The 26,706-nt window shown below is 40.0% G+C and overlaps 2 protein-coding genes and 1 long non-coding RNA gene across 7 annotated transcripts in view; 1 reads left to right on the forward strand and 2 right to left on the reverse strand.

Annotated features, from left to right (window-relative positions):
- The window catches only part of LOC108535128 (zona pellucida sperm-binding protein 3 receptor-like), a 38,276-nt gene extending 37,456 nt beyond the window's left edge, over positions 1 to 820 (reverse strand). Inside the window, exon 1 of the mRNA XM_017880853.1 lies at positions 770 to 820. Within this exon, the coding sequence (XP_017736342.1) occupies positions 770 to 795 (26 nt within the window). The 5' untranslated portion in view covers positions 796 to 820. The remainder of the gene's footprint in view (positions 1 to 769) is intronic.
- The window catches only part of LOC108535129 (uncharacterized), a 26,459-nt gene extending 25,639 nt beyond the window's left edge, over positions 1 to 820 (forward strand). The window contains exon 4 of the long non-coding RNA XR_001887136.1: positions 494 to 820. This is a non-coding gene — a long non-coding RNA (uncharacterized LOC108535129). The remainder of the gene's footprint in view (positions 1 to 493) is intronic.
- A 4,249-nt stretch (positions 821 to 5,069) lies between these two features.
- C4BPA (complement component 4 binding protein alpha) overlaps positions 5,070 to 26,706 on the reverse strand; it is a 42,628-nt gene continuing 20,991 nt past the window's right edge. For 3 of the 5 annotated variants that reach the window (XM_017880857.1, XM_017880855.1, XM_017880854.1), the window contains exons 5-12: positions 26,442 to 26,527; positions 26,084 to 26,275; positions 23,537 to 23,719; positions 18,692 to 18,889; positions 15,854 to 16,042; positions 9,190 to 9,360; positions 6,042 to 6,217; positions 5,070 to 5,492 (exon numbers count right to left, since the gene is read on the reverse strand). In XM_017880857.1, the coding sequence (XP_017736346.1) occupies positions 5,319 to 5,492; positions 6,042 to 6,217; positions 9,190 to 9,360; positions 15,854 to 16,042; positions 18,692 to 18,889; positions 23,537 to 23,719; positions 26,084 to 26,275; positions 26,442 to 26,527 (1,369 nt within the window). In that variant the 3' untranslated portion in view covers positions 5,070 to 5,318. The remainder of the gene's footprint in view (positions 5,493 to 6,041; positions 6,218 to 9,189; positions 9,361 to 15,853; positions 16,043 to 18,691; positions 18,890 to 23,536; positions 23,720 to 26,083; positions 26,276 to 26,441; positions 26,528 to 26,706) is intronic. The other 2 variants (XM_017880859.1, XM_017880858.1) reach the window with 1 other exon arrangement.

The following is a 26,706-nucleotide window of genomic DNA, read 5'->3' on the forward strand; positions in this document are numbered from 1 at the left end:
TAACATGGTTTATAATTTATAGAATTATGCACAAAGTTAAAATCTTAAATGTGAAATTTAAATTTAAAATGGAAAGAGAAAAATGGATAATATAATGGAAGTAAGCTCTCTATACTTACCTTTATTGTTTTAATATTTGTTAGAATATATATATGTATTTATTCTAAATAATTTTAAAGGGATTTAAATGAAAGGATACATTAAAGAATAGAAGGATAATTTAAACCTATGTGAAAATAAGTCAACACTACTCCTTTATATTAGTAAAGAATGGTAAGAAAGGAAAATAAAGGGCAAAGGGCTAGTATTTAAAACCTCAACTGTTTCTTCTATACTCTTAAAGACTAAGACTTGGGGTGGATAACTCTTTGTTTAAGCATGTTAATAACATGAAAATATAAGCATACATAATTACCCATCTTATCCACTCATAAAATGGTGTGGAAGGTGACTTTCTGGAGAGTGGAAATTTTAATTTTATTTATGAAATTAGTTCATTTATAGTTGGTGGAAAAGAAGATCCTCAGCACCACTCCTCCCCACAAAAGTACAACTTGCAACTATTCAAAGACAAGAACACCACCTTGAATTCACCAGAATCTGAGAGAGAAGAGGAGAAAGCTCCTACAACAAAACCACAACTGGTAAAATGGCCATTTTAGACTGTGCCACCCTCTCCCCTAAGCTGGCATAACCACCACTCATGGAGAACTTCCCTGGACCCACAGTTTCCAAGGTGGGAGGAGGGAACTGGAAGTGGACATTCTACCTTCCCACTGGTCTGGGAATTTTCATGGGAAGCCCACTGCAGTCCTGTCCCACAGGAAGCACTGGGAATGCCAGGAGGGCTGAACCACCTGGGGTGAATTGAAGACAGGTGGGGGGAAGGGGTGCTTATCACAGGAACTAGCATGTGGATCTTGGTGGCTACTCTGCATATAAATCAGCTGGGCATCACACGAAGGAGACTGGACAGTGCCATAGTGCTTCATGGGATACAATCCATGGCAAAGCCTGAGTCCCTGGTCAGATTTCCCACACAGCCCAGATGCTTACATGGAACTTTCCCCTGACCTGGAAGCAACTGAAAAGTCAGTGATGAAATTCTGGTGCTCTCTTAAGTCTTCCCCAGACTTGGAAACCACGGCAGGTCTGTGTTTAAGTTCCCGTGCAAGCTATAAGTTCTGGTACTCACAATAAGTCTTCCCCAGACTGGCAAACAATGAAAGGGTAGTGATTTAGTTCCAGGGAAGTGTTTAAGTTCTGGTACTCAATATAAATCCTTCCCAGAATGGGAAGCAACTACAGGCCAGCAAATAAAGTTCTAATGTTAAGTAATAAAAGTCTAACACCACCAAAGAACACCTGCAAAAGTTGGAAGAGGTGGCCATTTCTTCGAATGCACAGGCATCAATGTAAAGACACAGGATTGAAAAAAAGTCAGGGAAAAAAACCAACAAAGCTCTGGCAATAGACCCTGAAGAATTAAAGATCTGTGAACTGTCTGACAAATAATTAATAATAACCCTCTTTTAAAAGTTCCGGGAATCACAAAAAAAGAATAGAAAATTAAATAAAATTTATAAAACAATCCAGAAACAAAATAAGAAATCTGACAAAGAAATAAGAACAATTTTATTTGATGTCTGTTTTTTAGAGATGGGGTCTCACTTTTCACCCAACTTGGAGGGCAGTAGTATGATCATAGCTCAATGCCATCTCGAATTTCTGGTCTCAAGTGATCCTTCAGCCTCAGTCTCCCAAGTGACTGCTACAGGCACATGCCAGAATGCCTGGCTAATTCTTAAATTTTTTGTGGAGACAGGGTCTCCCTATATTGCTCAGGCTGGTCTCAAACACCTGAGCTTAAGTGATTCTCTCCCTTTGGCCTCTCAAAGCACTGGGATTACAGGCATGAGCCAACATGCCCAGCCTAGGAACAACTTTTAAAAACCAAATCGAAATTCTAGAAATAAATAATGCAATAACTGAACTGAAAAAATCAACAGAAAACTTCAGCAGCAGACCTGATCAAACAAAGGAAAGAATCAGCAAGCCTGGGCCCTAACACAGTGCCTTATGCCTATAATCCCAGCACTTTGGGAGGCCAAGGTAAGAGTATTGCTTGAGACCAGGAGTTTGAGACCAGCCTGGGCAACATAATAAGACTCCTTGTCTCTTAAAAAAAGCCAGGCATTGTAGTGCATGCCTGTAGTCCTAGCTCCTCAGGAGGCTGAGATGGGAGAGTCATTTAAGCTCTGGGGTTCAAGGTTACTGTGACCTATGGTTGTACCACTGCACTCTAGCCTGAGTGACAGAAAAAAAGAAAAAGATTCAGCAAGCTCAAAGACAAAACACCCACCCCACTTTCAGCAATAAACAGATAATCCAGACAGTAAATCAACAAACAAACTTTGGAGTTAAACTACACACTATACCAAATGGAACAAATTGATATTTACACAAATGTCATCTAACAGCTGCAGAAACACATTTTCTCATTACCACATGAAATATTCTCCAGGATACACTGTATGTTAGGCCATAACATACACAAGTCACAACAAATTTTTAGAAATCAAAATTATACCAAGTACCTAAAAACAAAAAAGGCCATAAGTCACAAACCCATAGCTAATACCATACTGAATAGGGAAAAGTTGAAAGCCTTTCTTCTAAGATCTAGAACAAAACAAAGATGCCAAGTTTCACCACTTCTATTCAACATAGTACTGGAAATCCTAGTCTAAGCAATTAGACAAGCAAAAGGGGAAGAAAAAACATTCAGATTGGAAAGGAAGAAGTCAAAATGTCCCTGTTTGTAGATGATATTATCTTATATTTAGAAAAACATGAAGACTCCATCAAAAACTGTTAGAATTGATAAATAAATTCAGTAAAGTTGCAAGATTCAGCATTAATACAAAAAAGTTAGTGATATTTCTGTAACCCGATAGAGACTGGCTGAAGCCATAGTTCTTAGTCAACCAATAGGACCATACAGAAAAGGCAATTGTAGAAGAGACCATCTGTACCCTGTACCTACTCTAGAGATTACTGCAAATGGTCCCATAGGTGCCATTGGCTACCCATGTCTTTCTGCCTAATGGTGATCCCCAACCTTGGAGGCTGCTCAGCCAGCCAACAGTGTAGATCCCTTGGGTCTGGAAGCCATTGCTACTGGAGCAAAACTTCACCGGTGAGAGAAGAGAATAGGCAGAAAAATACCCAGGTCTTCATCCTGAGGAAGACAACTCAGAGTTGGAGTCTACATGCTCTCAGATGATTCTAGCATGACTGAGTCCCAGTTGGCAATGAAATAACCCCCTCAACAATGTTCCCTCATGGGTTTTCTTCCCTTCCCCATCTTACTGCCCACTCACTCACAGTGTTTTCTGGAACCACCTTTCAGGGAAACTAGTTGCTTACAAATTCTTGGATCAGCAGAAATTCAAAAATAAACATTAAACCAAGAAATTCCTAGTAGCTTAGTAGGTAATGGCTTTTAAGATCATAGATAGATACGTTTGATGCTAAGTGGGTGTCTTAACCTATTTTCTGTTGCTTATAACAGAACATCTGAACCTGGGCAATTTGTAAACAAAAAAAAAAAAGTATTTTTTACAATTCTCAAGGCTGGGAAATCCAAGGCCACGGCTCGGCATCTGGTGAGGGCCTTCTTGGTGAGGACTCTGCAGGGTCCCAAGGTGGCACAGGGCATTACATGGCAAGGGGGCTGAGCATACTAACTCAGGTATCTCTTCCTCTTCTTATAAAGCCACCAGTCCCACTTCTGTGATAACAGCTGCGGAAACACATTCTTCTCATTAGCACATGAAATATTCATCTATGAATGGTTTAATCCATTCATCAGGACAGAACCCTTATGAACCAGCTACCTCTTAAAAACCCCACCTTTCAATAGTTCCACACTAGGGATTTACTTTCAACACGAGTTTGGAGGGGACAAACATTCAAACTATAGCAGTGAGTTTCTCCAACAGCTCCACCTCCTCTGTTACATCTAAAGTTCAGTGAAAGCCTGCCATAATGCCATTTCCTTCATGGAATTTTGGGAAAATTAAGCCAAAAAGGCCAGTGTTCAAAAGGCCAGATTTCTGTGTGCAGGGAGAGAAAAGACAGCCAGAGGAGCTGGGATAAGAGTGAGAAAGAGACTGCACAGGAAGCAAGAGTCAGAATAAGTGATGACTTAAAGGAATAAAAGTTTCTAGAGTATCCAGAGATATAAGGAAGTTTGATACGGGTTATCTCTTCCTGTGTGAGGCAGTTGCTCAACCTGTTTTAATTTAGTATTAAGGAAAGTGGTGACCAAATCAGATAGAAGACTTGAGAATATGCAGAGGGCTGACATGCGGGCTTGATCTTCATCTGTCTCTCGAAGTTCCTTCTCTGGGGTTGGAATGAGGAGTTCAGACACAAAAGTCAACTTCCTTCATGGAAGGCAATAGTGGAGACGTGGCATGAGTGAAAGAGACAACATGCACAGGGGCTCAGGGGAAAGCGTGACTCCCCCAGAGGGGGAGAATGGATGAGGCTTTGGGGGTGTGTTGACATTTAACCTCACCAGGGAGGACGTGAGTACTGTGCACACATGAAAGTGTGGAGTAAAGGCAGTCTGTCCAGGATGAGAACCCAAGTATGGCCAGGCATGGTGGCTCACACCTGTAATCCAGCACTTTGGGAGGCCGAGGTGGGCAGATCACTTGAGGTCAGGAGTTCAAGACCAGCCTGGCCAAAGTGGTGAAACCCCATCTCCACTAAAAATACAAAAATTAGCCAGGCATGGTAGTACACACCTGTAATCCCAGCTACTCAGGAGGCTGAGGCAGGAGAATCACGTGAACCTGGGAGGTGGAGGTTGCAGTGAGCCAAGATCACTGCACTCCAGCCTGAGCAACAGAGTGAGACTCCATCTCAAAACAAAAAAAGAAAATCCAAGTACCTATTTTTTGTGGCTCAAACAGTAAAACAAATGTATTAACTTTATATTACGATTTTTTAAGGACGCTTATTTCACAGAGACCTAAATGACCACAAAGACAAAACAGTTTTCTATAATGTACATTTTTAATCGAAAAAAAAGTGCTTTGTGTCTTGAAAAGCAAAAATATAAGCCACACACAGGATGATTAATAATTTCACAATCTCAAAGCACTAAACTTTAGCAAATTATCGTTTCTAGATATTTATTATGATGAATATCACTGCCAAATTGACAGTAGATTTGCTAAACTGATCTGTATTGAATTGCAAGAGGCAAGCCAGCAGGCACCTTTTCCTCCTTCTTTTGAGAAAAATTATAGTTCTTTATCCAAAGTGGATTGTCTTGCCCTGTCTCTCTGTAGTTCCAGTTGTTCAATTTCCAGAGACAGCTTATACACCTCCAGGGCCATTTTCACATCCTCTGGGTTTGGAAAACACTGCATGAGTCTTTTGCCTGCGAGCACTTGTTCACAGCCTTCAGGGGTCTCCTAAAAGAGATATAAGTGGTGGGTGAGATTGAGAAGCTTCTCTCCTAATCATGAAGGAGAGTGGATCCTGACAGTGGAAGGACTACAGGATTGAACCAAGACCAACCTCAGACTGGTGGTTGAGGCTGGGAAAACAAGAAATCACTTGAGTCCCACCACAGTCTTCCCCAGGGGAACATGGATCTGTTCTGAGACAGCTGTCCAGAAGGCTCCCATGGTAACAGAAGCTGTTTTTGCTGACCATCCAGAAGTGGAACAACAATATATTATATAGCTTAGCAAAAGTTAAGTTAGGAATCGGTACTACCGGGTCTATGAAACCCTGCTCTGTAAGGGCTCAGTTTTGCTGTTCTCAAGTGAGAACAGGAGAACTTGCCACCCCTAACTTACCAGAATGCTTCAAGTCAAAAGAGTTTCTTTGAGTGGGAGTGACTCAGAAATGAATCCTGACAAGTCAGATTTCACCACTGTTGAGTGGTACAGAGCTCTAGGGGATGCCACCATTTTCGGGGTTGACAGCGCAGACCTTCCTTGAATTGTGCCACTTACCCACTCACACCTGGGCACCTCTGGGTACCAGGTTCTGTTCTCAGAGCAAGTGATGCTTTTGGGACCAACCATACCATAGCCAGAATCACATTGGATGGTGACATTTTCAGGCTCAACATACTGATTCTTATCTACAGACAACCTTCCATTCACTAATTCTGGTTTCAGACACAGAGCTGTAATGGAAACGTATTTTAAGAAATCTGTAAATCTATGAAGAAGGACATGACAACAGTCTCGGATAATAAGAATGAACTGTATCTAGTTCTGCTAATTGCTCTATCTTTCTCTTTATTTGAAAACAATCATATTAACATTTTATTGAGTATGACTACCTATCAGACTTCTGCTAAGCCCTTTATGTTGCTATCATTTAAGTCTCCTGGCAGCCCTATGAAATGAGCACTGTTATTATTCCTATTTTATCTAAGAGACAGTTGAGATATGTTAAGACACTTGCTCAAGATGGTAACATTTTCATATAATATGACAGCATATTTCTTTTTTTATTATACTTTAAGTTCTGGGATACATGTGTAGAATCTGCAGGTTTGTTACATAGGTACACACGTGCCATGGTGGTTTACTGCATCCATCAACCTGTCATCCACATTAGGTATTTCTCCTAATGCTATCCCTCCCCTTGCGCCCTACCCCTGACAAGCCCCAGTGTGTGATGTTTCCCTCCCTGTGTCCGTGTGTTCTCACTGTTCAGCTCCCATTTATGAGTGAGAACATATGGTGGTTGGTTTCTGTTCCTGTGTTAGTTTGCTGAGAATAATGGTTTCCAGCTTCATCCATGTCCCTGCAAAGGACATAAACTCATCCTTTTTTATGGCTGTATAGTATTCCACGGTGTATATGTGCCATATTTTCTTTATTCAGTCTATCATTGATGCGCGTTTGGGTTGGTCCCAAGTCTTTGTTATTGTGAATAGTGCTGCAGTAAACATACATGTGCATGTGTCATTATAGTAGAATGATTAATAATCCTTTGAGTATATACCCAGTAATGGGATTGCTGGGTCAAATGGTATTTTAGTTCTAGATCCTTGAGGAATCGCCACACTGTCTTCCACAATGGTTGAACTAATTTACACTCCCACCAATGGTGTAAAGTGTTCCTATTTCTCCACATCCTCTCCAGCATCTGTTGTTTCCACGACAGGGTATTTCCAAAAGAAGGTATGTGACCCCAGAATCCCGACTAACAAGGTAACTCTCACTCACAGTCTTGATTGCTGCAAGATTCTATGTATAAAATTTCCTTCTTGCAGACATTTATGCAGCCAACAGACATATGAAAAAATACTCATCATCACTGGTCATTAGAGAAATACAAACCAAAACCACAATGAGATGCCATCTCACGCCAGTTAGAATGGTGATCATTAAAAGTCAGGAAACAACAGATGCTGGAGAGGTTGTGGAAAAATAGGAATGCTTTTACACTGTTGGTGGAGTGTAAATTAGTTCAACGATGATGGAAGACAGTGTGGCAATTCCTCAAGGATCTAGAACTAGAAATACCATTTGACCCAGCAATCCCACTACTGGGCATACACCCAAAGGATTATAAATCATTCTGTGATAAAGAAACATGCACACATATGTTTACTGCAGCACTATTCACAATAGCAAAGACTTGGAACCAACCCAAATGTCCATCAATGGTAGACTGGATTAAGAAACTGTGGCACATATACACCATGGAATACTATGCAGCCATAAAAAAGGATGAGTTCATGTCCTTTGCAGGGACATAGATGGAGCTGGAAACCATCATTCTTAGCAAGATATCACAAGATCAGAAAACCAAACATTGCAAGTTCTCATTCATAAGTGGGAGTTGAACAATGAGAACACATGGACACAAGGAGGGGAACATCACACGCTGGGGCCTGTTGAGCCGGGGGGCTAGGGGAGAGATAACATTAGGAGAAATACCTAATGTAGGTGACGGGTTGATGGGTGCAGCAAACCACCAGGGTGTATGTATACCTATGTAACAAAACTGCATGTTCTGTACATGTAATCCAGAACTTAAAGTACAATAAAAAAAATTTCCTTCTTGCCTATTATTCTCCTGTGTACAAAAGAGAAAATGGTGGCAAATAAATACTGAAGTTTTTGACAGCAAAGTCATGCATGTTGACAGCAAACTTCTATGCATGTAAAGATNCATGTCCTTTGCAGGGACATAGATGGAGCTGGAAACCATCATTCTTAGCAAGATATCACAAGATCAGAAAACCAAACATTGCAAGTTCTCATTCATAAGTGGGAGTTGAACAATGAGAACACATGGACACAAGGAGGGGAACATCACACGCTGGGGCCTGTTGAGCCGGGGGGCTAGGGGAGAGATAACATTAGGAGAAATACCTAATGTAGGTGACGGGTTGATGGGTGCAGCAAACCACCAGGGTGTATGTATACCTATGTAACAAAACTGCATGTTCTGTACATGTAATCCAGAACTTAAAGTACAATAAAAAAAATTTCCTTCTTGCCTATTATTCTCCTGTGTACAAAAGAGAAAATGGTGGCAAATAAATACTGAAGTTTTTGACAGCAAAGTCATGCATGTTGACAGCAAACTTCTATGCATGTAAAGATCAGACCTGATCTCAACTCCTCCTGTCCCCACAACTGCTGCAAACTATGAGTCCCCCTTCACCCTCCCTGGCCCCTCCCACCAACACACACCATCTATATCATAGCAGGTGGTGCCTGCCCTGCACGAGACTCTGATGGAAGTAACTGTCACTCATGATGTTTATAATTCACTCGGGGAGCCTATATTCATACTAGAGCAAGTTTCCATGGAAACTTTGCCACAGACCATAGGTACACTAAGATAAAATGTGATGCTTTTAGAATATTTAAGGAAATATACAAGAAACCAGATATGGGCTGCCTCAAGAAGGCTGAATTTTGTGATTGGGAGAAAGAAATGGAGGAGATTAATGCTTGTGTATGCCCTATGTACTTTTTGCATTGGGTACCATTTGCATCAATTGGTTATTTAATATAAATCAAACCAAATGTTTTCATGCTGCCTCTGACAGGGAAGAAATTTAGCTCTCAGTGCTCTCAGGACAGATCCACCCACTTAGTCTTGAGCTGAAAAGGAAGCTGGAGTTACCTTTACATCGAGGGGCTGGAGCTGACCAGCGTGAATTACTGCAGGAGAGTGTCGCCTGTCCGACCAGAATGTAGCCTTTTTCACATTCATATGTAAACTCTTCTTTGAAAATACTGTATATACCAGTTTGTTTATAATGCCCATGGGCAATTTTAGGAGGAATATTGCAATCTTGAGGGAGAGACAGAAAAGTGAGAGAGCGTTAGCTTGTAAAGTGTATCAAGTAGCACATTGCAGAATATGTGTTGTTTGTAGGAGGCTTCATTCTGTCCTTCCATCTTCGCTGCCCATAAGAGCATGTAGCCAAATCCAGACATTTGTGCTGCCCTCCTGTACGCCTCAGACTGAGCAACCATAGAAAGGCTTGAGTTATAGCCCTTAGGTTTTCCTTCATTTTATTGACAAGTTCACTCAGCTTTCCATTGTTTAGGAACCATTTTGGCATGCAGCCTTAGGTCATATCATACTCATAGTACACTTAGTCACTTTCAGGCTAAATGCAGAGATGTGCATCTGTGAGAAACTGTAAGGATGTTTTATCATCCACAATCTCTGAGTCATTGCTTCCCAGTCGATACTGTCTATCCATGCCCAGGAAGAAAATCCTATGTTTTAAAACGTTATAGAAAAGAGCTCATAGGATAAATGAAAATGGTGACTTGAACATTGAAATAGTCAAGAGGACATAGCGGGTGCAGAGCACCTCTCTGAAAGGCAATACTATCAGGTCCACAAACACTGCATGAGAAAATTAAAAAAAAAAAAAAAAAAAAAAAGAGTAGCAGGAATGTCGGACAAAGTGCTATACCAGTGGACTATGGCAGTTGTAAGTACTATAATAAGATGCTCCTAGAAGCATGGAAAAGGTGATGGCCCACAATAAATCAGGCTGAAATGCTGGGATTGCCATGGCAGATGGTATAAGAAGGGATTAAATGACTCAGGGAAGTTAACATGCTGGAGTGGACATTTGTGTACACTGAAAAATGCACCAGGTAGTTATGCCACATGGGAAGTCCTAGAGGGAACAATATTTACCAAAGCTATAAGGAACTCCCTGAAAAGAGGAGAACCAACATCAAATGCTGGAACTGATGACAAAAAAGGTCATAAATGAAAAAGGTTCACTGATAGCCATAGCAGTCAGAGAGCTGCTCATATGCCTCAGAAGCTAAATAAATGCAACCATTATAATGAATTGCAAGGTCAGAGAGGCAACCAGGGGTGCCTGAGAGTTATGAAGATTAAACCATAGCATTCTTAGGGGTGAAAACAGATGAGCAGCCAACAACAATATTTGTACCATCAAGAGAAATTAAGGATGGATGATCAAGGGACCAATGGCATTTGGCCCAATAAAAAGTCACAATCCTTTGCCCAATATATGAACCTAGGACAGTTTTCCAGCCTGGTAATCATTAATTGAAGATGAAGCCAGTTGCCAGGAGTGAAGATGCTATAAAATCTTGGAAGGTTTGCACAGTAATGAATCTGCCAGTCCTCCAAGAGGACCTATGTTTATTTATGTAGGTAACTGTGCACTGATAAAAGAGGTACAATAATTCAAAAATTATTGCACATAGGGCTTGAGTTGACATTGATACCTAGAACCATCATAGCTCTCCTATTAGTCCAGTTTGTGGTCATTTACATTACCCTTGAAAGTATAGTCAGAATAGACAAAATTGGTAGTTGGCCCAGCCCCTATACTGGGTTCTTGACCTGTGGGGTAAGAGCCATCTTACGCAGGAAGACCAAGTGAAAGCAATTGATACTGCCCACCCATCTCACCCTCTCCCCAAGGCAAATAAAGTAAATTTAAAGAAAAAGACACTACCACAATATCTCCTGGGGTGAGAGAGGAACATGAAAATTAGTGCCGCTCAAATAGCTAAAGACATTGGAGTGGTCATCCCTATTATATTTCCATTAAATTCTTATCTGTCTACTATAAAAATTAGAAGAATTCTGAAGAACTACAGTATACCACTGAAAAAAAAAACACACACATCTTAGTTCCTATTGCAGCCATGGTATCTTTGCTAGGGCAGATTAATGTGACTTCAAGTAAATGAGGTTACTGATTCAGCAAAGGCCCTTCTTTCCTTTCCTAGCAGAAACAGTTTGCATATACATGGAAGGTGTCAGGAGTGTACATTTGCAGGTTTGTTTTTGGTCTATGATAACCCTCCTGCCCATGTCATAATAGAGTCTGAATATATCTTGACCATCTGGATATCCACAGAACATGACATTGATCCAATATATCAATGGCATCATGTTAATTCCCCCGGATAAGCAAGAGGTATTAGCATGATGATGCTCGAAAGTAAAAAATAAAACAAAAAATAGAGTCAGGTGTTTGCCACAGCCACATCAATAAAATTTTCAGAGGTCCAAGGTTCAGGGAACACTAAGATATCCCATCCAAACTAAAGTCAAATTATTGCAAATTGCACATCCCACTCTGAAGAATGCAGTACAGCACCTAAATAGGACTTTTCAAATTCTAGAGGCAGCATAATTCATACTTGGGGATGGTGCTCCAACGCATAGGCTAGGGGGGACAAATGATTGCCAGGTTTGAGTGGGGCCCATGGTAGGAAAATGCTCAACAACAAGTCTAGTCTGCAGTGAAATTACCCTGTTGCTTGAGCCTTAGGACCCAGCAGAGCCTAGTGTATTGAAGGTGGTTGTAGTAGGAAAAGATGCAAACATCAACAGGACATTTACACCATAGACCATTGAGATCATGAAGCAAGGCCATGCACTGCAGTAGAGGACTGTATGCTTTCTGAAATATAACTCTTGGCATGTTACCAGGTCCTGATAGAGAAAGCTCCTGACAGTGGGTCATCAAGTGATCATGCAGCCAGAATCACCCATCATGAGCCAAGTCTGTCAGACCCATCAGGTTATAAGGTTAAGCAGGCAACCATTCATTATAAGATAGAAGTAGAGCATCTGGGATTGAGCATGGGCAGGACAAGATGGCACAGGCAAGCTGCACAAACAGAAAGCCCAGTTCCTACTTGTGCCCAGCCACTGTGGCAGGAGTGCCTCTTCTTTAGCTCACAGTTGTGACTGTAGCAGTTATCCAATAAAACCAACTGTCAGGATAGGGAAAACTCTGAGCGTGGTCACAAATATTTTTGGTACTGTAAACCAAAAATAAAATTCTAAGGTCCCCAACCATCTGAATGGACCCCTCCTCTCGGCCAAGGGCATTCCAGAGTTAACCTGAATATCTTGTTCAGGCTATGATGGAAGAGAGGGTTGGACATTCCCCATTATACCCATCCAACATTAACATCAACACAGATCTTAAATCTAATAAGAAACATTTATGGCTCAGCACAGTGGTTCATGCCTGTAACCCCAGCACTTCGGGAGGCCGAGGTGAGTGGATCACTTCAGGTCAGGAGTTCAAGAACAGCCTGGCCAACATGGTGAAACTCTGTCTCTACTAAAAATACAAAAATTAGCTGGGCGCAGTGGCATGTGCCTGTAATCCCAGCTACTCGGGAGGCTGAGGCAGGAGAATCTCTTGAACCCAGGAGGTAGAGGTTGCCATGAGCTGAGATCATATCACTGCACTCCAGCCTAGGCAACAGGGTGAAACTGTCTCAAAACAAAACAAAACAAAACATATCTCCACAACCTCTTATCATAAACCAAATATTCCTTTCTTCTGGTAATAATTCAACCAATTGCCAATCAGAAAATCTACCTATGATCCAGAAGCCCAGCCCCACTCCCCCTTCCCTGACACCACTTTGAGTTCTCCCACCCTTCCAGATCAAACCAGTGTAAATCTTACATGTATTATGTCTCCCTAAAATGTATAAAAGCAAGCTGTACCCCGACCACCTTGGCCACAGTCATCAGGACCTCCTGAGGCTGTGTCACAGGCGCGTCCTCAACCTCAGCACATAAATTTTCTAAATTGATTGAGACCTGTCTCAGATATTTTGGGTTCACAGTTTGTGTTGTAGAGAAGAGAGAGATTGCCTCCACCTCTAATCCCCTTAGCTCTCATGTGGGCTCTTCGGCTGGATCTAGAAATCAAATTGGCACTAGGTAGATTAACAAGGGAAAAGCACACAAATTTTATACATACATGGGGATCTTCCCAAGAGGGTAAAGTCTGAAGAAGTGGCCAAAGCAAGATATTGTATACTTTGTAAACAAAGAACAATAAATTTGAGAAGAAATGTCAGGACAAAGGGGATTTGGCTAGGAGCAGTAAATTTCTAGGAGAGTCACTAGGAGATGTATAGGGAGGGGCTGTAAAACTAGTGGAAAATAAAAGCTACTTTGGGAATTTTAGTATTCAGGTCCACTGCAGCCCCTAATTCCCAGTCTCTGGTGATAAGGGCTATATAGTTTCTTGCTCTAGAAGGGGTAGAGTACTGCTCCCAGAGGAATCTTTATGGCTTGTGCATGCAAAAAGAGACAGGACAGCTAGCCCTTTCTGAAACTTCAATTTCTCTAATGTTTTCAACTTGAAATATTCGACATACCAATTCAGCATATTTTGAGATGGCATGTCCTTCACTCCTTCGGTCCTTCACTCCACTCCTAAAATGGAAGCTGCATTACAGCCCAATCAAGGTCAGTCTTGAAAGACAACTTGTAAGGGGTAATCTTCCTGAAAGGAAGTGCTATAGAGGGTACACCTAAAGAAAGTGGCCTAAGGATAAGCTAAATTAGGATTCAGGGCATGGAATGAATGGCTTGTCTGGTCAAGGTCCTAGTCCTGTAAGGAGAAAGATTGGAAGATTGGGCACAAAGAGATCTGGGGTAGGAGCAAGTAAGTGGACATTTGAGAGTGGGCGGAAAGTGTGAAGATCTTTGTTTTGTGTGTTAACACCAGAGCATCCCCAGTAGAAAAGGTATTAAACAACCAAGTAAAAAAAAGTCTCAGCCAGTTGAGGTAAGCCATTCTCTGTTATTGGCCTCATGGGTGCTGGCACAAGAGGAAGAGGAGCAGAGTGGTTGTGGTGGCATGCATGGAAGACAAGCATGGACCCAACAGCATGGGGTCCCACTCACCAAGGCTCATTGCTGTCACTGAATCTTCAACCTGCCAACAACAATGCTAAGTCCCTAGTATGATACCATTACTTGAGGCAACCAAAAAGCCACTTCCTAGCAAGTTGACTACATTGGACCTCTTCCACCATGAAAGGAAGAGAAGTGTATTCTGATAGAACTAGACAAATATTGCAGGCATGGGTTTGCCTTTCTTCCTTGCAGAACCTCAGTCAGCATGGTCATCTTAAGGGTTATAGAGTGTCTGAACAATTGGCATTGACATAGGATCCACTACATCCAACTAGAAAACCCACTTACAGCAAAGACGATGTGTTGTTGGGACCATACTCACAGAATCCACTACTCAAATCACATACTGCATTACTCAGAACCTGCCGACCTGTGAAAACACTGAATGGCCTATTAAAGGCGCAGTTGAAGTGCCAGCTGGGAGGCAATGCTTGACAGTGATGGGACACTGTCTTCCAAAATGCTGTATTTATTTTAAATCATATTGACTTTTATACGGCTCTGGGTCCCCAGTAAAATAAATGCATGGGTCCAGGAACTAGGGGATGGAAGCGTGAGTGGCCCCACTGGCCACCACTCTAAGTGACCTACTTGGGAAATTTGTGCTTCACATCTCTGAAGCTCTGGGACCTGCAGGTTTAAAAGGCCTGGTTGGCAAAGTGGGGACATTTCTACAAGTGGGAGATAGGAGTTTCCTTGTTGATTAATAAGCTGCAACTAATGCTTGGTCACTTTGGGCTCCTAATAGGGGTAATGAGCCCTCACCATCGCTAGATAGAGATATCAAACACAAAGGGAGAAGGGTGGAATGTGTTAACACTTGAGCCATTTTTTTTTATTTTTTTATTTTTTTTTTGGACAAAGTCTTCCTCTGTCGCCCAGGCTGGAATGCAGTGGCATGATCTTGGCTTACTGCAACTTCTACCTCCTGAGTTCAAGCGATTCTCCTGCCTCAGCCTCTTGAGTAACTGGGATGACAGGCCCACACCACCATGCCCAGCTAATTTTTTGTATTTTTAATAGAGACCAGGTTTCACCATATTGGCCAAGCTAGTCTCGAACTCCTGACCTCAGGTGATCTGCCCACTTCAGCCTCCCAAAGTGCTGGGATTACAGGCATGAGCCACCATGCCTGGCCCACTTGAGCCTTTTGGAGAAGCAGAAGGAGGCATTCCACACTGGGTGATGGTCTGACTGGAGGGCTCAGAGGCAACAGAAGGCTGCTGTTTGAGGAAGAAGAAGGAAGCGAGCTCAGAAAGGCAGGTTCAAATAGATTTTGACAGTTGTTCTTCTGCAGATTGAGACATATGGACCAGAAATAAGGGGAGAAAGAGAATAATACAAAGAAACAAAATACAGTACTTGAAAAGTCCAGCTTACCTATTACATGCTATCTATTTCACTGATTCAGAAAAGAGGAAACTGAGGAGGCCAAAAGAAAGGGAACACACAATGAGGAGGAAGGAGAAAGTTGGACCCATTCCAAGAATCATGCAAGGTATATGAATTCTTTTACCTAATTTTAAACCTTCTCTTAATAATCTCCATCACACTCATATGAAGAAACTCCCAGAATAAGATAATTCTACTAACTCACTGTCTCCACATGATGGTGTTTGGGGACTCCATGTGCCATCTGGTTGGCATATAGCTGAAAGTCTTCTGACCCCATGACACGAAAATAAAATCTCATCTCCATAGAAATAAACACAGTGATTGGCAGGACGATTTTTCCTGTGTTGAGTGATTTGAGCACTATCTAGCTTTGGTTCAGGGCAACATAATGCTGAAAAATAAAACGTGAGGTGCATGGTTAGTAAAATCACCATGAGGAAGCTTCCATGGCTAACAACCCCATTTCCATCTTTGGAAGATCTCACTACTGAAGAGAGATTGGGGAAACAGAAAAGGAGACTCAGGACACTCCAAGTCTGCTCTTTTTGCTAAAGTCCTCTAATCCAACTAAGCATTTCATTAGGAGTCTCCAAAATGAAAAGTTGGATTAAACCTATATGAAGAGCCAGGTGTGGTAGCTCATGCCTGTAATCGCAGTGCTTTGGGAGTTCAAGATGGGAGAATTGCTTGAGCCCAGGAGTTTGAGACCAGCCTGGGCAACAGAGTGAGACCCTGTCTCTAAAAAATAAAAAAACATTAAAAAAAAAAATTTAACCAATAGGAAAATGTAAATTTTCAAAATTATTCAAGAGCAATGACAAACAACATCCATTTATTTATGGCTTCATTATTAAACTCTCTATTAACTTACACTTCTCAAGTCACAAAGAAGAAGAAAGTTTTCAAAAGTTTATATCCACCTAACAGCTAAAGCATACGAATAAATTTAAATTACTGCTTATTTCAAGGATTTTTCTTTTTTGATGTAAAATTTAAGAGAAATAGCTATTTAAATGGCAAGATCTTGCTTTATCATTCAGGCTGGAGTACAGTGGCACAATTATGGTTCACTATAGTCTCAAACTCCTGGGCTCAAGCAATTCTCCCACTCACCCTCCTGAGTAGCTGGGACTACAGGTGTGTGCCACCACACCCACTAAGTTTTTTATTTTTTGGTAGACAAGGGGTCTCACTATATTACCCAGGCTGGTCTCAAACTCCTGGCCTCAAGTGCTCCCCTCACCTCAGCTTCCCAAAGTTCTGGGATCACAGATGTGAGCCATGATTCCTGGCCAAATTCTTTAATTTTTTAATATAGTAAGAGCTGCTATAGGGACATAATTTTTTTATTCATTAGTAGCAATACTTCAAGAAAAATCTTGCTATTGTCTGATGTAAGAGAAAACATCAAAACAGAATAAAACATTATATTCTCCATGTCAGTAACTCAACCAGTATTAAAATGGGGTCTTTTGGACATACTCAAACACTTCCAGTGCTGATTTGTTTAGGAATTATAATAAAAATACTCAGCAATCATATGGTTTGGATGTTATAGCAACAATAATATTTATGAAATGCTTTACAGTATAGAAAATACTTTTAAATATGTAAGTCATGAGTCTAAATTCACATTTGATCAGGTTTCATAACTTGGATAAATACTACTTCACTTCTGCTTTTAAAATTGTTAAAAATATTCTTTATTAAATAATTAAATCAATAAGACCATAGTGGGTCAAATAAATGTAACCAACTGGGTCCTGCTCTGTCATCCAGGCTGGAATGCAGTGGCGTGACCTCGGCTCACTGCAGCCTTGGCCTCTTAGCCTCAAGTTATCCTCCTACCTCAGTGTCCTGAGGAGCTGGGATTACAGGCACGTGCCACCACATTCAGCTAATTTTTACAATTATTTGTAGAGACAAGGGTCTCACTATATTGCCCAGGCTGGTCTCAAACTTGTGAGCTCAAGCAATCCTCCCGCCTCAGCCTCCCAAAGTACTGGGATTATAGGTATGAGCCACCACACCTGGCCTAAACACAACTATAAAGGAGGTTTTTAAACATCTATAAGCAGTATTTTTTGTTATTTAAGTAATGGCAATAAGTTAATTATTAAGTATATTTTTAATTCAGTCCTTTCATTAAAATATTTTATTCTATTTCCCCAAAATGAGTCTGAATAACTGCAATTAAACTTTGTTAAGCCTTAATACGAAATAAATAATCTTCTGACAGGTTGATCTAAGCTACCACTTTTCGTTATTTATGCATTTCACACATTGTTCAAATTCTGACATGCAGCATAAAATTCCCCGTATTCTTGGCCTCAGTTACTTCACCTCTAAAGTGGCAAGGTTCTGATAGATGGGTAGAGGAAAGTATTTTCTTCCTCTGTTGTCTGTTTCAACGAGGCTCATAAAATAGTATCCACTTGTCCTTCAGTCCCTCACTCATTCCCACAAATAAAAGACGTGCATCTCCTACCAGAGAAACTGGAGAAAGTCTCCTTTATATCCTTCCGAAGTGAGAATACTGAGTCACGAGTCAGGACTTGTCTTCTAGAGGCAGATCAGGAAGTCCTGCCATCTCATGACTCAAGAGGAATGAGACGCAAGTCACCTTGCAGCTGGTTACGTTCATGACTGTTTCACAAACTTGTCTACTGCCAAACACCCTAAAGCCCATACTAGGGGGAGGTAAGGGCTATGAAGGAAACCTGACTCTGACAATAGTTGAACTGTATTCTCCATTCTAGTTTTACCAGTAAGAAGACTAATGCTTAATCTGCATACTGTTTGACTTCTGTGTCTACTTCTCATTTGATTCTGAACTGGGATAAGGAAAGGTTCCAATTTCTCAGTGCCTCAAACTGTAACATGTTTATGGTCCCCTTCTGGAACTAACGGTTCACTAATCTGTTCAGTTAACTTAATTCTAAACTTGTTGTGAGGCATAAAATTATATCCATTTAAAGTAGAGAATCCTAGCATGTACTGGACGTTTAATATACAAAAATATTAAAAAACAAAAACTCACCCTCACATCCTTGGTATGGGGTCCATCTCAAATTTTTCTGACAAATCAAAGTCGTAGGTGCATCTGTAGTGGGTTTGTAGCCAGGATGACAGCGGTACCTTAATATAGTCCCAACAACATACACATCCTCTTTTTTCGGCCTAGGATATGTTTCCCAGGAAGCATGTGGAATGTCTGGTAAGTTAGTACAACTATCTACTCATGAAAGAAGAAGAACAAAAGGACACTATTACTAGGGCTGCCACAGCAATCAATAAGCCTGTCCTATCAAAGGGGGTCATGTGTTCATTCAGCCTGGAACCAACCTGCAAGGCCTGATGTATCAACCACACCAGAAAAGACGCATGGACATTTGCTCAAATGTGCACACCTCCAGAGAGGCTCTTTACTAAGGGCACTCCCAAGAGGTTTCCATGTGCTGTGCCAAGTATAATAATATTAATTCTCCTTCCTCTTCTTTACACTTCAGAGATTTTAGTTTCTGAACTGAAGCATGGCAGGAAAACTGTCACAAACAAATCTAACTATGTTTCCTGATTGATTGGGGAAAATAAACAAGAGCCATTTCCCTCATCCAGATGATACCAGGAATGGCTTGGCAAGAAAAAAAACAAACTCCAAGCATTTTCTGAGCCTGGGCCTTGGGTCTTGTCCTCTTCTCTCTTTCCCAATGCTACTGATTCATATGATATGGAAATATAATGCAAACATCTACCACATTGGATGTTTATCACTTTTTATCTTCAGACATTTGAAATGGAATATAAAAGTTCCTTTTTAACAGCATTATTGAGATTCAAGTCACAACAAATAAATTCACCCATTTAGAATGTGTAATTCAATGGTTTTTAGTATATACAGAGTTGTGTAACCATCACCACTAACTAATTTCAGAATATTTTTATCAACCCAAGAAGAAACCTCATATTCATTATCAGTCACTCTCTATTTCCACCTCCCCCTAGGTCCTGACAACCACTAATCTTTTTTTTTTCTTTATGGATTTGCCTAATCTGAGCATTTTAAATAAATGGAATCACACAATATATGTACTTTTTGTTGCTGGCTTATTTCAGTTAGCATAATATTTTCAGGGTTCATCCATATTGTAGCATACATTAGTACTTTTATTTTCATTTTATTGCCAAATGATATAATCCATTTTATGGATAAATCACTTTTTGTTTATTCATTATTCAGTTGATGAGTATTTGGGTTCTTTGGCTATTATGAATAACGCTGCTATGAATCTTCATGTAAAATTTTTGTGGGTGGACATGTTTTCATTTCTCTTGGGTAGATACCCAGGAGGATAATTACTGAGTCATATGGTAACTCCATGCTTAAACTTCAGAGGGACTGCAAAAACTCTTTTCCAAAATGGTCTCACCAATTTACATTCCTATTAGCAGTGTATGAGAGTTCTAATTTTTCCACATCCTCACCAACATTTGTTATTGTCTATCTTTTCTATTATAGCCATTCTGCTGGATGTAAAGTGGTATCTGATTGTTACTAGAAGGCTATCCTTACAAGAAATACTAAAGGAAATTGTTCAAACTGAAAGCAATTGACACCAGACAGTAATTTGAATCCACACAGAAAAACAATGAGCATCAGCAGAGGTCATTATGTCAGTAATCTGAAACCCAATATGATATATATTACTACTCCTTCCTTCTCTTAGCTGATTTAAACAGCAATTGTATTAAACAATAAGTATATAATTGCATTATTAAGCCTATAACATACAGAAATGCAATATATTTGACAATAACATCACAAGAAAGGTAGGAGGGAACAAAGCTGTTATTGTAGTACGGAAGTGACACCAGATGGTAACTTAAATCTACAGGAAGAAATAAAGAGAGCTAGAAATGATGAATAAGCAGATTAACATAATAAACTCTATAAATATATACTTGCCCTCCTTTCTTCTCTCAGCTACTATAAAAGACATGAAACGTGAAATTATATAAAACAATAATTATAAAAATATATTGTGCAGTTTGTAATATATGTAAGTGCAAAATATGTCATTGGATTCTTGGTTGAGGTTTTATCTTTCTGCACTTTGAATGTGTTATCTAGCTGCTTTCTAGCCTCCATTCCTTCTGATGAGGAATCAGATGTTAATCTTACTAGGGTTACATTGTACATGATGTATTGCTCTTCTCTTGCTGCTTTCAAGATTTTCTCTTCGTTCTTGGTTTTCAACATTTTGATTATAATGTCTCCAGGTCTAGATATTTTTGCATTTGTCCTACTTAAGTTCAACAAGCTTCTTGGATATGTAGATTAATGTGTTGTTTTGTTTTCTGTTTGGGCTTTTTTTTTTTTTTTTTGGTCAAATTTGTGATATTTTCAGCCATTTTTCCTTTGTATAGTTTTTTAGCTCCTTTCTCTTTCTCTCATCTTTCTGGGATTCTCATTACACATATGTTGGTACGCTTTATGGTGTCCCACATTTCTCCGATGCTGTTTATTTTCCTCATTCTTTTATCTCTGTGCTGCAGATTGCATAATCTCAATTTATCTTCGAATTCTTTTCCAACTCAAATCTACTGTTGAGTTCTTCTTTTGAATTTTCATTTTACTTATTGCGTTTTCAACTCTACAATTTCCATTATCTTTTTAAATAATTTCTCTTTATCAATATTTTCTATTTGATAAAACACTGTCATAATACATTGCTTTAATTCTTTAAATATTGGTTCCTTTAGTTCTTGGGACATATTTATAATAGCTGCTTTGTAATTCTTTGAACTTTTCTGCTAAGTCCAATCTCTGGGCTCCCTCAAAAACAGTTTCTATTGTTGGCTTTTTCCCTTTACATGGGTCACTCTTTCCCATTTCTTTGCATGTCTGACAATTTTTTTTTTTTTTTTTTGAAAACGGGACATGTTAGATAATACATTGCAGCAACTTTGGATATTGATTCTCCCTTACCACCTTTAGGATCTGTTGTCTTGTTTGTTTCTTTAGTGACGTAATTGGACTAGTTCAGTTAAGTCTATTTCCTTCAAAGTGTGCAACATCTAACAGCATGCCTCAGAAAGCACAGACTTGGGCATGTACACAGTCTTTTTAACTGCTAGGGATAACTGTGGTTTTCTCTTTGACTGTCTCTTTCCCATTGAGACTTTGGGTGATCTACCTCTGTTGGTATTACATATAACTATTGGCCTCCAACAATTTTTATCTGATTGTTCTATTTTTTTCAACAACTCCCTGGGGCATAATATGCATCACAGTCTAATCCAATTAAAGTTCCTTGAAAGGGGCAGAGTGTTTACAGTCTTTGAAGCTTGCTCCAAATCTGCCCTGGAAGAATGTCTGTCTTATAGATCAGGAGCTGGGGGAAATTAGAAAACTCATTCTTCTCCAGGTACTGCACTAGAGTTCTTCTTACGGTGTAGGAGCTGTGAGGAGAGAAAAGTGGGCAGTAGGAACAGGCACTGCCACCCAGCTGTGCCCACCACCAAGTGCACATATTCCACAACCCAGAGCCAGGGAGAATACTAACTGCCAATATGCATAGTTGTCAACCTACCCATAATAGTTCTTCCATTCTAGAAAGCTGGGGAAGATGGGAGATGCCACTTGGCTGCTGTGCCAACTGGAATAGTTCTCCTGCAACATAGAGCTATGCAAAAAGGGGAGACTGAATTCTTTACCAGCTGCCCCACTTAGATCCTCACCATATAATGGGAGTTGGGGGTGAAGGAACAGACACTGATGCCTGTTTGCTGGCACCTATTCAATATACGACTTCCACAGCATGGATCTTTGAAAAATGCTATCATGTAATTTTCACAGGCTGCCAAATCCACCCCAAATAAATTTTTTACCCCAGGGAGCTGGGGAAGATGGGAATTGCCACTCATGAGCCCACAGTAACCATCCTCCCACAAGGTAGAGCTGTTGCAGCCACTAGTTCTAATGCAATGTCCTCTCACTGTTCCTATCAAGTTTCCATATTTTTGCTGAATAAATGCTCCTCAATTTGTTGTAATCCCTTTGATCAATCTCCAGAGACCTTGAACGGTTTTCTTTGCTAATTTTGACCAGCTTGGTGGATACCTTTTCAGGAGAGAGATTTCCCCAAACTCCTCCTCCTCTGTTCCAGAAATCCCCAGAAGTTCTTGGTATTTTGTGAGGGCAAAACTTAGAGCACAAGGCATCAGTGGCTTCCTTCCCTTACCAGTTGTATAACCTTGGGCAAGTCTTTTAACCTCTGTGAACAGTTTCTCATCTGTAACATAGGATAATCATAGTGCCCACAATTGTTGGGAGGATTCATTGAGTTAATCCTTGTTATGCACCTAGTCTAGTGCCAAGTTATCATTATTACCATTGTCATTATTTTTAATAATCCACATGAGTTCATAACTTCAGAGTGTTGGAATCACAACCAGTTCACACAATACTTTTGTACAAGTTATAAAAGGCATTTTTCCTCAGGACACTTTATTATTTGTCTTTCAAAGTAATTATAATAATATAATGATTTTGTCATAATAAGACAACTTTCTATCAAATTCCAGAAAATTGTTGAAATAAATATACAAATCCACAATATCTACAATGTTAACACCTCCCTTTAAGGTTGGAATGTGCACAGTCTTGTGGTATGTGGCAGTCTTGTGTGATGATATATGACCTCGCAGAGTGTATTAAAGTCATTTTTCTTTCCAACAAGAAAAAAATAAAGGAAATTATTGATATAGATGTAAATTTTTACTGTAACTCATAGTGGGCCTATGCATGCAAGTATACCCATATTAACAGTACTGGTTACCTTTAGATGTCAAACATTGAAATTCCTTCATAGTCCATACTTACTGGGCTCACAAGCAGGAGGAGAAGGATCCCATTTGCTATCAGCACCACAACGAATTACACTGCTGCCTCTGAGAACAAAACCTCTTTGGCAGTTAAACACAATAGCATCTTTGTAATTATAGATGGGTCCAAATCCAGAGACAATTTCCCCATGTGAAACGTCTGGCTTGTGACAGGTGATTTCTAAAGAATCATGAGAAAAGACAAGTGGATTTTAAAAGATAAATGGTAATAATGATATTATTGCTACTGCTAATCCAGTTACAAGTGCAGCACAAATGCCTGATGAATGTGCATGTCAAGTAGATACAAGGGAAACATTTTAAAGTGAATACACATACACAAACACATACATACATAATATGGCCGTATATATTTATATATATATATATGTACTCCTTTTAGTACTAGTTTTTATTGGTGGAGAAGTTGAAGAAGTTATCCACAATTACCTCATAGAAAGACCAATGTGATGAACACTCATTTTACTGAGGCTTTTAAAAGCTGAAATTATTTATATTATGTTAATAATATATATAATTACTATATATTTATATATTCTATAAAGTATAGTATTATAAATATTATAACATTATACTAATAGTATTATGACATTATATATTTTATTATATTTGATATATATTTATATATACATATAAGTATGTGTGTGTGTATATATATAAAATATGTAATTTCAGCTTTTAAAATGAGTTTTCATTACATTGGTCCTTCTTCGAGATGATTGTGGATAGCTCCTTCAAATTTCCTACCAATAAAAATCAGTCATACATAACCCAGCAGAAACATATTTCTAAGGCCCCCAAAACTTTCAATATAATGGCCTAATTTCCTAGATGATTTTGGTTATGGGTCAGTGACCCATAGTAATTACACAGTGCAGAGGCAGCCCAGGGGATCAGAGACCCATTCCCCGACAAGCAGAGAACAAGCTGCCCTCTATCCCACACCCCTCACCCACATCCTGGCAGTCATCCAATCCTGTCAATTCTGCCACTTTAATTCCTCTATAATCCCTTAACTTCTCTCCAGCCCCACTGCCACACTACAGCTGAAGCCACCTTCAGTTTTTGGCTGGAGGGTTGCACAGTTGCTGTCTTAGTCTGTTCCTGCTGCTATAAGAAAATACTTTTGCTAGTTTATAAATGATCAAAATTTATTTCTCACAGTTCTGGAGGCTGGGAAGTTCAAGATCTAGCCACCATCAGATTCAATGTCTGCTTGCTCTCTCCTTTCAAGATGGTGCCTTCTTGCTGCGTCCTCACATCGGGGAAGGAATGAATGCTCTGTCCTCACAAGACAGAAGGGCAAAAGAGACTAGGGCTCTCACTTCAACCTCTTTTATAAGGGCACTAATCCCATTCCTGAGGGTGGATCCTTCATGACTTAATCACTTACCCAAAAGTTCCACCTGTTAAAACGATCACATTGGGTCTTAGGTTTTATCATGAGTTTGGAGGGACACATTCAAGCCATAACAGGTGACTGTCAGTTAAGTTTTGTCCTACTTCAGGTTGTTGTCCCACAGCCAGAGTTATCTTTCTAAAATGCAGCACATTGATTCCCCTCGTTAAAGCCTTTCAAAGTCTCCCCTTCATGATTGTTCTGAAATCCTGAGACTGAAACACAAGGTCCTTCATAACCTGGCTCCTGCCCACTTTTCTGCCCTCAGCTATTGCCACTTCTGCTTGTTGCAGATCTAACTCCAGGCATTTTGCACTGTTGGCAGTATCCTGCTCTTTTGTGCCCCTCATCTGAATGTGTCCTGTGGTGGGTTAGTAAGCAATATTGTGTAAACTTAGTAGTAAAGTCAGTAAACTCAGATTCCTTAGACTAGCTAACTAATACATGTTTTGACTCAATTATCACTTGCTTTGTCCTGTTGCCCTTCTGGCACTTAGTAGGTTTTGCTTGCCCTACAGGCATATGTGTTTTATCTTATAGGTGCAAATTATATTTTCAGTTCCACTTCTTGAACAGACTGAGACTACATTCCCCAGTCCTCTGAGGCTGCTCTCTAGTTCTAGACAAAACGCTGGAATGGAAAGTGATATGTGGTTGCTTCCAGGCCAAAGCTCTTAGCTAGGACACAATTGGCCTTTCTCTCTTCTTCTACTGAAGAGACTGTGAAAGCACATTTTGAAATGGAGGTGCCATAAGATCAAAGCAACCTGGCTTGCTGAGCTGGTTGCTAAGCTAGCACAGACTACAGCTGCCCTGGAGAGTCTCCTGGACATGAAACAAACTTAGTATGAATGAGAATAAACTTTTACTTCACCAAACCAGTGAGATGTTGTTGCTGTTTGTTCCCATATACTGTTAGCTCCCAGTTCACTACTCCCATTTTTATGGATTTATATTCTAAAACAACATGCAATAAGTATCAGGTGGCCAAATAAATGATTGCATCCGAGCAATAATTAGTTCATCTTTGAATTTTCCATTTTCCCCCCAATAAATTCACCTTTCTTTCTCTTTTAAACAAAAGAGAGCAAACATTTTGATGCAGAATTCATCACTCTGACTTACTTTCACAGGTAGGAGGACTTGGTCTCCAAACACCTGTTGTTTTATTCTCCACAGTGCAGGAAATGGAGGCATGACCCAAGAGTGAGAAGCGGGAGTCACAGCTGTAGGTAACAGAAAAGCCATATGTGTAGAAATCTTCTTCACCGCTGTGCCTTCCATTCCTGATGTCTGGAGGGGGTTCACACTTGACAACTGAGGTAAGTGAGTGAAGGGAAAGAAATACTCAGGGAAGGTATCGTGATAAATCTAAAATTCATGCAAATTCTAAGGGAAGGTACACATACTTGTAAAGATGCACAGGGACTTTATTACCTCACAGAGTTTAAATTGATAGTCAAGTCAGAAGATCTTTACTTACTTTCACATTGTGGGAGAGGATGACTCCAGCCAACTCCTCTATCTTGTACTTCACAATGACTAGTGGTTGAGCCAATTAAGACAAATCTAAATAAGATAAATCAAAGATTTTAATGGGATTCCTCCTACCCTAAATTAAATTAAAGAGGTCTGAGTAAATAGAATTGTTACTCCATATTAAAATAAGGAAATCATATTTTCCTGGATATCAATTCCCACTGAGCACTCCATTCAGTAAAATTTCATTACTACAATGAGATGTGTGT

Source organism: Rhinopithecus bieti, unplaced genomic scaffold (genome assembly GCF_001698545.2).
Source record: "Rhinopithecus bieti isolate Rb0 unplaced genomic scaffold, ASM169854v2 scaffold_12049, whole genome shotgun sequence".
Taxonomy (NCBI): domain Eukaryota; kingdom Metazoa; phylum Chordata; class Mammalia; order Primates; family Cercopithecidae; genus Rhinopithecus; species Rhinopithecus bieti.